Source organism: Paroedura picta, chromosome 7 (assembly GCF_049243985.1).
Source record: "Paroedura picta isolate Pp20150507F chromosome 7, Ppicta_v3.0, whole genome shotgun sequence".
NCBI lineage: Eukaryota > Metazoa > Chordata > Lepidosauria > Squamata > Gekkonidae > Paroedura > Paroedura picta.
Genome location: NC_135375.1, coordinates 73,636,282 through 73,651,453, shown reverse-complemented (window position 1 = coordinate 73,651,453; position 15,172 = coordinate 73,636,282). Strand labels below are relative to the sequence as shown.

Genomic DNA, 15,172 nt, shown 5'->3' with positions numbered 1-15,172 from the left:
ATTTTGGCAGAAAAGTTCCACCACACCTCACCATGGCGGTGTTAGGGTGGGTGGGAAAGGTTGTTCACTGTATGAAAGTGGGATAGTGTCACAACGCTATCCCACCATGGTTCAATTATCCGTGGAACTGACCGGGGCATTTTGTGTCCCTCCTGGGACACCATAAGTTTGGGAGGAGCCAAGCCTGGAAGGCCCAGCTCTTCCCTGTATGTATGGGCCCAGACCAGCATAGCCGCTGATGGCGCCCATGTAATAAGGGGGCATCGGAGGTCCTGGAGGGGTCCGGGCTGGTGTCGACATTGTACATCAGTGGAAATTTGCCCCACTGCCATGCGAGGGCTGACCTGGCTTTTCCCTCCCATGCATAATTGGTCATTGTGGTGGCACCAGAAAAACTGTGAGATTTGGCCCAGTCAATTTCCATCTGAAAATCAAATCAGATTTAATTTACATTAGTTCTCCTTCTAACGTAAAAAACCAGGTGTGTCTGGATCATAGTTACTTTCTGATAGTTACTTTCTGAATGAACACATGTTTTCTCTCCTGGAGAAAATAGCTGGGGGGGGGGGCAAATTTAATATTTAAAATGCTACTGCTTTTTGTAAACAGAAATCATTGGAAGAAAAAAAAATATCCAAGCCTGAGCATAACATGTAGTTTGGTCCTCAGTGAGATCAAGGATTTATAATGTAAACCCATTTGCACATGAAATTAGCATAATACATGTTTTGCTTGTTCATAAGCATCATCACATGCCTTTGTATTTCTAAACCTCTGGTTTAAATCACTGCTGCATACACTCTTTATAAGGAAAACTCATTCCTTATGTAAATATATTGGCATTCTTTTGGATTTTTATTAAGAAGAACCACTCATTCAAAACCAAGAAGAGCCATGGGCCAAGAAATTGTCTTTTATGAGTTAGTTAATGGTTTCAGTTTGCATGTTATACTACAAACAGAAACAAAGTAACTAGGGTTCCTTTATTACCACTTAGAAAAACACTGCAAGAGTTCTTTTCTTTTTTTTAATTTCATTAAATCCACTTCCAGAAAGTCTGGATGAATCATCTTTACTTCTAGGAGTGTTATAAGGTTTTAAAATGACAAAAGTTTGGCATGAATTAAAGTGACTAATTGTAGTAAAGGTGTTACATCCCCTTTCAAAGCCATATTTAATAACTCAGAAGTTAGGAACATTTCCATTTGAAGTGAGGACTGCAATCAACTTGGTTGCTTGTTGCTTCATCTCATTATAGCTATTGTGGGAATTAATTAATTAAGATTGAAAGCCCATTAACAAAAACAATTTTGCATATTATATATAGCTTAGTAAAACTTCATCCTGTCAAATGTTCTGCTATTAAGAACTGAATGGCTTATTTGCTTTTTAGAGAGATTCCTGCATTTGCTATGCATAAATCATTGCAAAAAGGGAATTTTTACATGTAAGATTTCAGTCTTACACTAATTCAAAGTAATAGGCAAACCTTGCAGCTGTTCTGGTGCCTCGTTGTCTGATTTCATTGTTCTGAAGAGAACTAGGCATATTGTCCATGTAGAAAAGCTCTTACTGAACTGGACTGTGCTAATTGACATTTTTGTATTCAGTGTTGTCATATCCCACCTATATTTGAACTACTGCAGAGAGATGGAAAGGTATACTGTTAAAGGAGATTGGTCTTTTAAACATAGAAAGCAGGACCTGGCTCTCAATTATCTACTACTGGTTGAAACTTCATCTTCAGCCTGTAACCATTACTCCTGTCAGTCAACTCTCATGGTGTCTGGGGACAATTAACAATCCTTTTGCCCCCAGGATAGCTCTGGATTCTTTACTGGAAATGAGAAATATGGTTCGTCAGCAACTTAAGGACACTGAGATGCAGAATTAGATGACTGCAATTCCACTAAAAATCACTTATATCCCTGATACAACTCCTTGTCTATTAACTATTAGCCTTGATAGGTAGAAAAGACAACTATTTCCATTCATGTAAACTACAAGAGGGGATGAAGTCTGTTTCCATGCAAAACCAGACAACATTGAATATGGGGGCTATACCATGCCTCATCCTGTGTCTTACTTTATGCCCATCTGATCTTTAATACTGGAACAAGGCCAGGGAAAGGTAGATGGGGAAAGGGTAAAACTACTTTATTGATTATACAGAAAGGTGAATGCATACATGAGTATAGAGTCCGATCAAGCTGTAGGTAACTTATAGTGACCCCAGCACAGTTTCTTCAAGGCATATGAGAAGCAGAGGTGGTTTGTTATTGCCTTTCTCTGCAAAATCTTCCTTGGTAGTCTCCCAAGTACTGATTCTGATTAGCTTACAAGATCTCATGAGATCAGGCTATACTATATCATTCCACATCCCATACAGAAAGATATTCTTACCTTAAATTTGGCAAGTCCAGTGTCACTGTTAAGACCGATCAAGTTTAATGCTGGGTGCAAGCTTTCATGTGCATGCACACCTCATCAGGTATTTGAAGAAGTGTGCATGCACCTGAAAGCTTATACCTAAAACTAAACTTGCTGGTGTTAAAGGTGCCGCTGGACTCAAACTCCCCTCTCCCCCATTGCTTCAGACCAACACAACCCATGTGAATCTATTTAGATTGGGCAGTTAACCCAAACTGACAGGAACAGGTATGTAAAAACCAGAAAGTGTTTTGCTTTCTCTCCTTTTGTCTTAGAAATTTTGTTTTGTTTCACAGTTTGAAGGTTGCAAGAAGGCCTTTTCTAGACTAGAAAATCTCAAGATTCACTTAAGGAGTCACACTGGAGAAAAGCCTTACCTTTGCCAGCAACCAGGCTGTCAAAAAGCATTCAGTAACTCCAGTGACCGAGCCAAGCACCAGAGGACTCACCTGGACACAGTAAGAAAAGAGTCTGATTTCACTGTTTCTGCTACTGTTCTGTTTCAGTATTATTCCTTATTTGGCATCTGGTTTTCCAATAGACAGGGTTTTTTTAATTTAAAAGATGTCACATATGGAAAATTGGGGAACTGACTTTGGTACAATAGCTTTTTAATTTTAATGTGTACTGAAATCCAGCCTTTCATACAGCAAAGGATATTATAGAATTAGGTCATATTAAATCTGTGTGAACAGAGCAGGGCCGCCCCTTACAAGAAGCCAATGTATCCCTGCTCCTTCCCTACCATGTATCTTCTTTCTCTGCTAATATGCATCTCAGCAGGCCAGTCTCCTCTAAGCAAAGGTCTAGCAAAAGAAGATCCTGGATAAGAGGAGGCTGAAGTGCCTAATCCAGACTGACAATATTCACAGTTTACTATTATTATTGTTGTTATTGTTATTGAATTTATTGGCTGCCATTCCCAGGCTAGCTGGCTTGTGATGGGTTATAAGATAAAACCCACACAATCTTTAAATAGGACAGGGTCCTATTAAATAAAAGAGTAAGGCCACCTGGGGAGGAGTTAAGGCGGGCCCTGTCCAGGATAAAAACTCAGAGGGCCCAATCAGGAGCCGCGAAGCGGCTCCTGATTGGGCCCTCCGAGTGTCCATCCAGGGCCAAGCAGACAATGGGGAGGCGCGCAAAGTGCCTTTCTATTGGCCCCTCACCAGGACAGACCAAAATTCCATTCCCCCAGCCCAGTCTGGCTGCCAGTCTGCTCCTGACCACCACAGGGAGAGGAGGTCAGCAGGGCTGCCAAGGGGGATGAGAACAGAGGCTTGGACAGGCTGTGCCAGCCCTTTTCGCCCCAAGGCTGTCCTAACTGCCATGTCCAACTGTAAATTGCCTCAGAGCCCTGACAGAGCTGGCAGGAGGCTGCAGAGTGCTCCCCCTCCCCCCCCCCTTCAGCCCTGCTGCGAAGGAGCCTCTGACAGGCCCTGACTGAGGGAAGGAGGCCTTTCCAAGAGCAACGCAGGGGAGACTGAGGGCATTCCTTTTGAGGGGGGGGGGACTTTCCCCTTCTGCCAAACAGTTGCCTGACAGGGAGGCCACAGAAAAGCCCCTTCTCACTTAAAATACTGCTCTGGCCAGGGGTTAGACACAGCCAAGCCATGTGTCTTTCTTCTTTGCAACTCTCTGCAGATTTGAGGCCACTGCACAGCGTTATTCTGCAGAGGAAGCTGGCTCTTTTGTCTCCTGTTTCATCTGCACAACAACCCTATGCAGTAGGCCTGAAGTCTTTCAATTCGACAACAACCTGTGTGGGAAGCCTTAAATGTTTCTTCTCTACCACAACCCTGTCCAAAGTAGCCCTTTCTGCCTGGGGAGCTGATCTTTATACTCTGCAGGTGAGCTGTAATTCCAGGAGCTCTCCAGGCCACACCTGTAGGTTGGCTACCCCTGGGTTGGAAATATTCCTGGAGGTTTGGAGGTGGGACTTCAAAATCATACAATGCCTCAGAGTCCAGCCTTCAAATGAGCCATTTTTGCCTGCAGTTGGTAGGGAGTGGTGCAGGAGTGTCCCTCCTGGCCTATGGGTTATGGCCAGCCCTTATCAGCAACTGTTTGTATTCTGGGGCGCAGACAGGCAGACCAGCATCAGTCTGTGAGTCTGGAAAGTGCAGGAAGATCTAAATAAATATTTACAGCCTGAAACTAAATAGAGAACAAGTAAATGTCTGGAGACACATAGTAACTGAAATAGTAACTGGCAAATAACCTTGGCCTGGCAAATAAAAAAAACAGTATTAAAAACCTTACTAAAGTCAAGACTGCTGTGCACACAGACAGTCTTCCTCTTAGGGTTGCCAGCTTCCCTGTGAGGCTCGCTACCCCACCTCCCTCATGGGGAGTCTGCTATGGGGAGAGAAGGGGAAGACGATTGGAAAATGCTTTGAGACACTTGAGGCCTGCTGGGTCACTGTGGCCCATTCCCAGTTCTCTCAGATCTCTCACAACCCTACATACCTCACAGGTTGACTATTGTGGAGAGACTAATGGAAAAGGTGTTTTTAAACCGCTTTGAGACTCCTTTGGGTAGTAAGCAATAGGGTACAAAAATCCGTTCTTCTAAGAAGCAACCATGAAAGAAGCATGTGGGCACAAAACATTTTACCAACAGTGAAAATATGGGAGACAGAAGGAACAGGGTGGAAACCTGTGTACTGTGACTACCCTATGTGTATTAGGGCAGAGGGGCATTTTGGTGAATATGGCCTAATTCACACAAGAAGGGAAATGACGCAGAACTGGGGGGAATTGGTTGCCATGTAATCTTCCCCTAAGAAGAGTCTCCAGTCTGATTTTCCCTTCACATATCTGAGGACATGGCTCTGGAAAGCTCATCTGTAACCACTATGCCACAATTCCCAAAGGTCAGTCCTCTCCCACACTCAACGAACATTCCACACCCATATCTCCACACCCATGGCCTCATTTGCCACCATGCCACCACAACCTCCCACACAACACACATGACAACCCCATGCCCTTACAGACTGGACAATTCCTCCCCTTCCTCTTCCCACTGCCAAGCTCTAGCGCCCGTTGTATTCTTGGAGACAACGGGCTTTGCCCCTAGTAAAAACAATAAATCTCAACTTTTACAGTCCCCACTGTGGTGAAAATATACTCTAACTCCCTCCCCACCCTCAGCTCAATGAGCCCCCCAGCCTGTGCCTCAAGGGGGGTTAATGGAGTGTTAGCCTGGTGTTCTGGCTATTCTGAGGAGGCCCCCCTGATCTTATCTGCCCTGTCCTCAACCGAATGCCTGGTGAAAGAACTCAATTTTACAGGCCCTGCAGAACTGTAGTAGCTCCAACAGGGCCCTCAGCTCTTCTGGGAGATCATTCCACCAGGTCAGGGCCAGGACCGAGAAAGCCCTGGCTCTGGTTGGGGCCAGGCACACTTCCTGCAGGTAGGGGATCACTAACAGATTTGTACCCACCGAATGAAGGGCCCTGTGGGGTGTATGCCATGACATACAGTTATTTCAAACCTAGCAATTGTTGCTCTGAAAAAAATCGTGATGGAGAGAGCAACCTTAAGACAGTATAGAAGTCACTCTGTAAGAGTTTACAGTAAAGAAAAGAGAAGGGACTGTAACATTTACCAACCCACCCTAATATTCTGTATAAGAAACTTACTGCTAACAGTGTGCATTTGAAATGACTAAATGGAAAAATAGAACTGTGTAGTAAAAATACACTACCTCTAAAAGAATTCCTTGTATACCAATACTTTTAAAGGTTTTAGATTTGCTTTCTGCTTTTATTTCTAGCTTGCTATACCACAGACTAACCTTTCCCCTTTATTCTCTCTTTCTGAAGCAGGTTTCCTCTATATCTCTGTCTGGGACTTTACTACAACTTCTTTACCTGACACACTAGAGAAATGTAATTTCTAACTATTCCAAAGGTTTCTATGGGGGTTACATAATTGTAAGTACAAGTAGAGATGGCAAATATGTAATAAATATATGAAAATCAGTTCCTCCTGCCTGTCCCTTCCATTTGCACCAAAACATGTTCCAATTTTCCCCTTTTGAGGATCTTTCTCACCTAGCCAAACAGAACTTCTGCTTCCTCTATAAAAGCTTTGCTGATGGTCAGTATCTTCTCACTGATCCTGCTCTCACAGTCTAAATATTCCTTGGCATCAAAGCAACCAGGACAATTGCCAGCAGAGGCTGGTGAGAAAGCAATCATATGTAAAATGCAGATTATTGAAAGTAAAATGTGTCAGACCATTTTCTTTTTCTCATCAGCCTACTTTATCTTCTGTTTTCTAGCTATGTAATAAATACATAACAATTTTGCCTGTGGCATTGCTCACTGTATTAATACAACATAGAGGGAAACAACTTTTTTTAAAGGACAAAACTCTGACATCATAACTTTCCTTCTGTTGTTGTAGAAACCTTATGCTTGCCAGATTCCTGGGTGCACCAAACGATACACAGATCCAAGTTCTTTAAGGAAGCATGTAAAGGCCCATTCCTGCAAAGATCAACAGGCTAGGAAAAAGGTAATATTCACTGGTCTCCATTATACAACATAAATATATAGCTGAAAAAAATTATGTGGGTCTTCAAATACAAGGGTTTACAATAGGCATGATCTATATCTCATGGCAGTCAAATGCACCCTCAATTTTAATAGAAACAAAATTAAATAATAACTTTTATATCTTATCTTACTTATACATAATTCACACATTCAGCTTCATTGTTGACTTATTTTTATATCTATCAACTGGAATTGGAAATATTTGGGCTGAGGGATAAACTAAAAAATAGTAGTCCAATCAAAAGATTCTTTAGAAATACACTCCTAAGTTGCAACGTATAATATTTATATACTATACTGTACTTACAACACCTTTGAAAATGTTATGTCTTGCTCATTTCAGGCTTTGGTATTTGAAACGTTTCCTGGAGTAATAATAAAATGTAAGAAACAATACATCTTTAAACTTAGAATTAAAATTGTTTAGGATTTAATTAAAAATGAAAATTGGCTTGATATCAAAAAGCCTTTACAAAAATGTGAATTCATCAGAAATAACCATAAAAATTCCAAGGTGATAAAGGCACAGTGAAGTAATAGCTCCAACCCTGGGGAACCGTTCAACTGAATAGAATGAGACCCTTTGCTGTTACACCCTGTTAGTCATGGATTTGTTTAATATATTCTGTTTGACAGCCTGTAATCCTCTTTTTAAATCTCTTGCCTGAATGCTAAGTGACAGTATTTTGCTGTGTTAAGATATAACTTGTTCTCCTCAAACTACCATGCACACATTGCATATTTTAGGAGGAAAATGTTTATGGCAAGGAATATACTATGAACTTGCATTCTTTGAGAAATTTGGTCTGTAGTGACAGAATGTCTACTGATTTCAGGATGCTTAGGATTTCAGAAAGTCAGCATGTGGTTACACTGATATTGCAAGTATACTAATGAATCAAAGCATTTTGCTTTTTCTTCTGAGAATTCAGTCAAGGTTTTGACAGTAATTTAGGATGAACTCTACATACTGAGAGCCTCTTGTGGCGCAAAGTGGTAAGGCAGCATACATGCAGTTTGAAAGCTCTGCCCATGAGGCTGGGAGTTCAATCCCAGCTCAAGGTTGACGCAGCCTTCCATCCTTACGAGGTTGGTAAAATGAGTACCCAGCTTGCTGGGGGGTAAACGGTAATGACTGGGGAAGGCACTGGCAAACCACCCCATATTGAGTCTGCCATGAAAACGCTAGAGGGCGTCACCCCAAGGGTCAGAAATGACCTGGCTCTTGCACAGGGGATACCTTTACTACATACTGAGTTTCTGAGTTTACTGCATGTACTATGAATGTGAACTACATCAGTGGAAAGTGGAAACGTACCCAAATGCAACCATTATTCTTTGAAGACAATGATTAAGAATTCCATGTGGATATGTAATAGCATAAACCTTTTCAAGCACTTCTAAAGTACCTGCACATGTTTGCATTATTAGAATCACCATCTATAACTAGAATATAAGTGTTCCCAGGGATGCCGTATCTTCTGCTATAACGGCAAATCTCTCTCTGTCAGGAGGAAATGGTGGGGGACGCACCTGCATCGAGCTGGTGCACTGATATCCTTTCTGTCGTAAACTGTGACACCATGGATACTTACAAGCTATGGTTTTACCGAAAACTCTATGGCTTTCACCAGAAGTGACATCAGACTAGCAGCATGATGACAATGTACTAGTCAATGTTCCCAATTATTCCTGGGAGTTGTTGGGTGTGGCCTGGCAACCCTAGGCATTGTATATACTGTTATGCGCATTCAAACGTTTTCCTAGCAACTGACAGGTCTGTACGTCATTCTGAGCTATTCATATCTGCTGAGGAGATATTGAGGAACAGACAGCAGTCCTTTCCAATGGATCAAAGAGAGTACAAGGAATACGTATTGGGGGGAGCAAGATCATAACCACAGTCTCATCCCAATTTATTGCATTCATTGGAACACCAGCATAGAGCCTCTATTTGTATACGTGTACATCCATAGGCTCTACACACATATTCAGTTGAACACATGAGGTAAAGGCAGAGAAGCTGTGACTCCACGATCCCCTTCACACACATTCATGTGTCCTCCCTGCCTCCCCCCCCCCACAAGCATATCTTGGAATGGCCATTAGCTTGCTCTGCAAAAATGACATTTGAAGGAGAGGTTCATCCAGCAAATGCCAAATGTTAGGCAATGTACACCACTAGTTCAACTACTATGGTGATCCAAATGTCCAATGGAGAAATGATAGGCTCAGTGGTGTGGAGCCTTGAGACATTGGTGGGGTGTAGTGAGCAAAAGAAAATGAGCAGCAATAAAGTGCCACAAGATTGTGACATCTCTACTTGTGCATGGATTTCTTCCTTCTTTATATATAACTAGATTAAGAGCCCATTGTACGTGTAAATACAACGGGCGCTAGAAAGGGTGGATTAGAGAGTGTGGTGGCTTGTAGTGTGTCATCTTCCTTTCTTTCTCTCTCTCCTTTCTGTCTCTTTCTCTCTGTCTCTGCCTCTATCTCTCTTCCTCTCTCTCGGTCTTCCTTCCTTCCTTCTATCCTTCTACCCACCCATCCATCCATGCCTTTATCTCCTTTCTCTCTCCCATCCATTCCTTTCTCTTCTAACTGTCTTACTTTCTGTCCTTCTTTCTTTATTTCTTCCATCCCTTTATCTCCCCTTCCTTCCTTCCTTCCTTCCTTCCTTCCTTCCTTCCTTCCTTCCTTCCTTCCTTCCTTCCTTCCTTCCTTCCTTCCTTCCTTCCTTCCTTCCTTCCTTCCTTCCTTCCTTCCTTCCTCTCTCCTTTCTGTCTCTTTGTCTCTGTCTCTTTCTCTCTCTCCATCTCTCTTTCTGTCTCTGTCTTTCTTTCCTATGCCCTTTTATCCTTTCAACCATCCATGCATCTATCCATGTATCTCCTCTCTCTCTCTCCCATCCATCCCTTTGTCTTCTAACTTTCTTAATGTCTGTCTTTTCTGCCTTTCTGTCTTCCATCTCTTTATAGAATCACTAGTAAATAAGCCCGCTGCAGGCTTAATGCAGTGGGGGCTAGTGGGGCTGGCAAAGCATGCAGGGGCTGGGGCGACTCGGGGCGTGCGGCGTGGTCCGGCGGCGCGGCCTACCTTGCGGACCACAGAGCTGCTCTGTGTGTGGGTGAGTCGGCAGGTGGCTCCGGTGTTGTGGCTCGGCTTCCCTCGGTGTCCTGGCGACCCCTCCTCCATGGCAGAGGCAGCCGAACCGGGAAGAGGCTGCCGGGCAAGGCAGCGGAGTGGGCCATCTGGAAAGCGGAGGATGCAGAGTGGATGTCCGATGGCGAGTAACCTAATGGCCGGGGAATGAGGAGCAGACGGCGAGGCCCATAACCTGGCGGTGCTGGAGGGTGGGAGGCTGGGCGGGGCGCAGGGCCACGGAGCAGTGGGCGGAGCCGCATCCGCAGGCACGGCAGCGGGCGGTGCGGCGGTTGGCGGCGTGCTGTCGCCGGTGGCTGCAAGGGCAAGGCGTGCTGGAGAGGGTGGCAGGGCCACGGCAGGTAGGCAAGGAGGAAGGGGGCGGGGCGGGAGGCGCAAAGCGCCTCCCGATTAGTGAGTTCTGTGTCAAGGGACCAATTGCAAGCCACAAGCAGGACTGCCAATTGGGCCCTCCAAGTGTCAATCTGGGGGAAGGGGCCTATGGGCACCCTTCCTCATCACGGACAGGGCCCACCCTCGGGGCCCTTAACCGATTATTTTAACCCGCTAGGAGCAGGTTAAAGATAGGTGTGGTCTGACCAGTGCCGTATACAATGGGACTATGACATCTTGTGATTTTTATGTGATGCCCCTGTTGATACAGCCCAAAATGGCATTTGCCTTTTTTACTGCTGCATCACACTGCCTGCTCATGTTTAGCTTACAATCCACAAGTACCCCAAGGTCTCGTTCACACACAGTGTTACCTAGAAGCATGTCCCCCATCCAGTAGGCATGATTTTCATTTTTTCTGACCCAGATGCAGAACTTTACATGTATCTTTATTAAATTGCATCTTGTTCTCATTTGCCCATTTTTCCATTGTGTTCATATCTTGTTGAACTCTGTCTCTATCTTCTGGAGTATTTGCCAGTCCTCCCAATTTAGTGTCATCTGCAAACTTGATGAGTAGTTCCTCCACCCCTTCATCTAGATCATTAATAAATATGTTAAAAAGTACCAGACCGAGCACCGAGCCCTGAGGTACCCCGCTACTCTCCTCCCTCCAGTCTGATGAAACACCATTGACAACAACTCTTTGAGTGCGGTTCTCTAACCACACTTCAGGGATGGCTCAGCTGGGGGGTAGGAGGTGGGGGGTGGGGGAGGGAATGCTGATGGATTCCCTGCCCCAATCGCGCACTAACCTTGTGAGTCACCGGTTTGCCGCCCTGTCTAGTTGCTGTCTGGCGTCAGGGCGCCGCTAGCGCTCCCTGCCCCAACCATGGCCCTTGTGGCCATGACGCTGCCAGGCTGGGCCTTTGCCGAAGCTTCCCCCCTACTCCCTTCCCCCCGACTCCCCTCCTTGGCGCGGTCAAAGGAGCAGGCCCTCCGTATCTCCAATGTGGCGGTCCTGCTCCTTGGCCTGTGCCAAAGCTTCCCCCCCCCGCCCGCTGCCTTCTGACTGGCAGCTTGACTGTCAGGCCTGGGCCAAGGGGCCAACTGGGAGCCGTGTGCTGCGTGGCTCCCGATTGGCCTTTGGCCTAGGACTAACAATCAAATGGGCCATTCGGGATCTAATTCGTGGCTCCTGATTGGCCCCTTCGAGTTTGGCTGCTCTCCTTCCTATGGAACTGGACACAGAGAGTTGCTGTGGGGAAAAAGTTGTCATGCCCCATTCAACTCCCTTGTGGAGTTCCGCACACTTTTTAACATCTTCATGCGCCCTCTGGCTCCTCTGGTTCAGAGTTTGGGGCTGGGTTGTCATCAGTATGCAGATGATACCCAGCTCTATCTCCTCAGGGATGGCTTCCTGGACTCTCCCAGATACCTTTGCCAGTTGTTTGGAAGCCATAGCTGGATGATTAGAGAAGAATCACCTGAAACTCAATCCCTCCATAGTGGAGGTCTTGTGGCTAGGAAGGAAGGGGCATGTCTGCCTGACCTAGCTGGTGTGCATTTTAACATCTCACCCTGTGCTAGGAATCTGGGAGTGATTCTTGATGCCTCCCTTCCTATGGAGGTACAGGTCATGAGAGTGCCCTTTCTGTTCCCAGAGTACCTGATCAGAGTGATAGATGTCACCGTCACCTCCATGACTGACTTCTGTAACTCACTCTATGCAAGTTTTCCCTCTCCTTGACCAGGAAATTGCAGCTGCTGCAAAATGCAGCAACTAGGGTCCTCACACAAACACCTTGGAAGGATCATATACTGCTGGTGCTGAGGTAGCTGCATTGGTTGCCAGTTTTGGCTTGGATCAAGCTCAAGGTTCTGCTGTTAACCTTTAAGGCCTTCTGCGGTCTAGGACCCACAAACTTTAGGGACTGCCTATTGCCTTATGCTCCCCACAGGACTTTGTGCTCTGTAGGTACTAATCTGTTGGTGATTCCTGGCCCCCAGGAAGTTTGCCTGGCCTTGACCAGGGCCAGAGATTTTTTGGTCCTGGCCCTGACCTGGTGGAATGAGCTCCTGGAACAGCTGAGGGTCCTGCAGGAATTTTCATGGTTCCACAGGACACGTAAAATGGAGCTCTTCCACCAGGACTTCAGGTAAGGCTAGGGCATCGAAGATCGTGGGGCCTCTCGACGTAACAGAATATCTATACATAGATCAACAGATTAAGATTTGTCTCCTTTGGAAATAGTCAGCCCCCTGGCAATTTATTCCCAGAGTCACTGATGGGGAGGGTGGATATGGGATGGGTTTTTAATTTTTCGCTGCCTGGAGTATGTTGTTTATGTTTTAAAGTTTTCATTGATGTGGGGTTTTATATTTTTTGTAACCCACTATTTTTTCGAGAGTGGTGCGCAAGAAATCAGTCAATCAAATAATTAATTAAAAATGGCTTATTTTCAGATCACATTAATAGAGAATCACTTTTCCATTTGCACTTAAAACCTTAGTCATATTTTGTAGTTTTTTAAAAATCTTGTGACACTTAATAAAATAATATCATTAGGTTATCTGTTCAGCACCTCTCAGATTTCATTTATTTATTTTTATACCGCTGCTCTTCCATAAAAACAGTAAAAATACAATAAAACCCCATAAAACACCCCTTACAGTACAATTGTTGTTAGGTGCAAAGTCGTGTCCGACCCATTGTGACCCTATGGACAATGATCCAGGCCTTCCTGTCCTCTACCATTCCCCAGAGTCCATTTAAGTTTGCACCTACTGCTTCAGTGACTCCATCTAGCCACCTCATTCTCCATTGTCCCCTTCTTCTTTTGCCCTCGATCACTCCCAGCATAAGGCTCTTCTCCAGGGAGTCCTTCCTTCTCATGAGGTGGCGAAAGTATTTGAGTTTCATCTTTAGGATCTGGCCTTCTAAGGAGCAGTCCGGGCTGATCTCCTCTAGGACTGACCGGTTTGTTCGCCTTGCAGTCCAAGGGACTCGCAAGAGTCTTCTCCAGCACCAGAGTTCAAAAGCCTCGATTCTTTGACGCTTGGCCTTCCTTATGGTCCAACTTTCGCAGCCATACATTGCAACTGGGAATACCATAGCCTTGACTAAAAGCAGTTTTGTTGGCAGGGTGATGTCTCTGCTTTTTAGGATGCTGTCTAGATTTGCCATAGCTTTCCTCCCCAGGAGCAATTTCTTTGCTGCAGTCCCCATCAGCAGTGATCTTGGAGCCCAGGAAAATAAAGTCTGTCACTATCTCCATTTCTTCACCATCTATTTGCCAGGAATCGAGAGGGCCGGATGCCATGATCTTTGTTTTCTTGATGTTGAGTTTCAAGCCAACTTTTGCACTCTCCTCCTTCACCCGCATCAACAGGCTCTTTAGTTCCTCTTCACTTTCTGCCATTAGAGTGGTATCATCTGCATATATGAGGTTGTTAATATTTCTCCCTGAAATCTTGATCCCAATTTGTGACTCCTCTAATCCCGCATTTCTCATGATGTGCTCCGCATACAAGTTAAATAGGCAAGGTAACAGTATACAGCCTTGCCGAACTCCTTTCTTAATTCTGAACCAATCAGTGATTCCATGTTCAGTTCTCACTGTTCTTTCTTGACCTGCATATAAGTTTCTCAAGAGACAAATAAGATGCTCTGGTATTCCCATCTCTTTGCCACAATTTTTTGTGCTCCAGACAATCAAAGGCTTTAGCATAGTCAATGAAGCAGAAGTAGATTTTCTTCTGGAACTCCCTAGCTTTCTCCATGATCCAGCGTATGTTGGCAATATGATCTCTAGTTCCTTTGCCTCTTCGAAATCCTGCCTGTACTTCTGGAAGTTCTTGGTCCACATATTGCTGGAGCCTAGCTTGTAAAATTTTGAGCATAACTTTGCTAGCATAAGGAATGAGTACAATGGTGCTGTAGTTTGAACATTCTCTGGCATTGCCCTTCTTTGGGATTGGAATGTAAACTGACCTTTTCCAATCCTGTGGCCATTGTTGAGTTTTCCAAATTTTCTGGCATATTGGGTGTAGCACTTTTACTGCATTGTCTTTTAAGATTTTGAATAGTTCAACTGGAATGTTGTCACCACCACTAGCTTTATTGTTGCTCAGACTTCCTAAGGCCCATTTGACTTTACATTCAACAGCAACAGAGACTAAATGAAAATAGACTTTACTTTTATCAAAGTTTTATGAATACTTTAAAATATATAGTGTTGGAGTTGATTTTGTAATGCATGGTAGGCTGATGCTCCAAAGCAAGGCTGCTACCTAAAGTCCAATCCTATGCATATTTACTATTTTGTAAACTGGCTGAGGTTATTGCTTACAGTAATAGAAGAAGCTGCCAATTTTGCTGTGGAACACTGAAAATATACTATCTGGATTAGGGAGCTGTTCAATTTAAAATCAGAGGAACACCCATGTTGTTAATGTCATGTGTCAATTATGATTAAGAAGACTTGCTACAAACATTAGCTATTTTTAAATTTCTAGAGTTGTGTGCCTGTTATAATGGTGTTGCATAATAATTGTGCTTGGCAAATGCTGAATCTTTGTTCCACATCCCTAGTCTATTTTTAGTTTTACCACTGTGAGGAAAATATACATCAACT

The 15,172-nt window shown here is 44.3% G+C and overlaps 1 protein-coding gene across 7 annotated transcripts in view; it reads left to right on the top strand.

The window, feature by feature from the left end:
* GLIS3 (GLIS family zinc finger 3) overlaps positions 1–15,172 on the top strand; it is a 230,017-nt gene that overhangs the window by 145,142 nt on the left and 69,703 nt on the right. For all 7 annotated transcript variants that reach the window (XM_077344928.1, XM_077344926.1, XM_077344922.1 and 4 more), the window contains 2 exons: positions 2,727–2,888; positions 6,847–6,957. In XM_077344928.1, the coding sequence (XP_077201043.1) occupies positions 2,727–2,888; positions 6,847–6,957 (273 nt within the window). The remainder of the gene's footprint in view (positions 1–2,726; positions 2,889–6,846; positions 6,958–15,172) is intronic.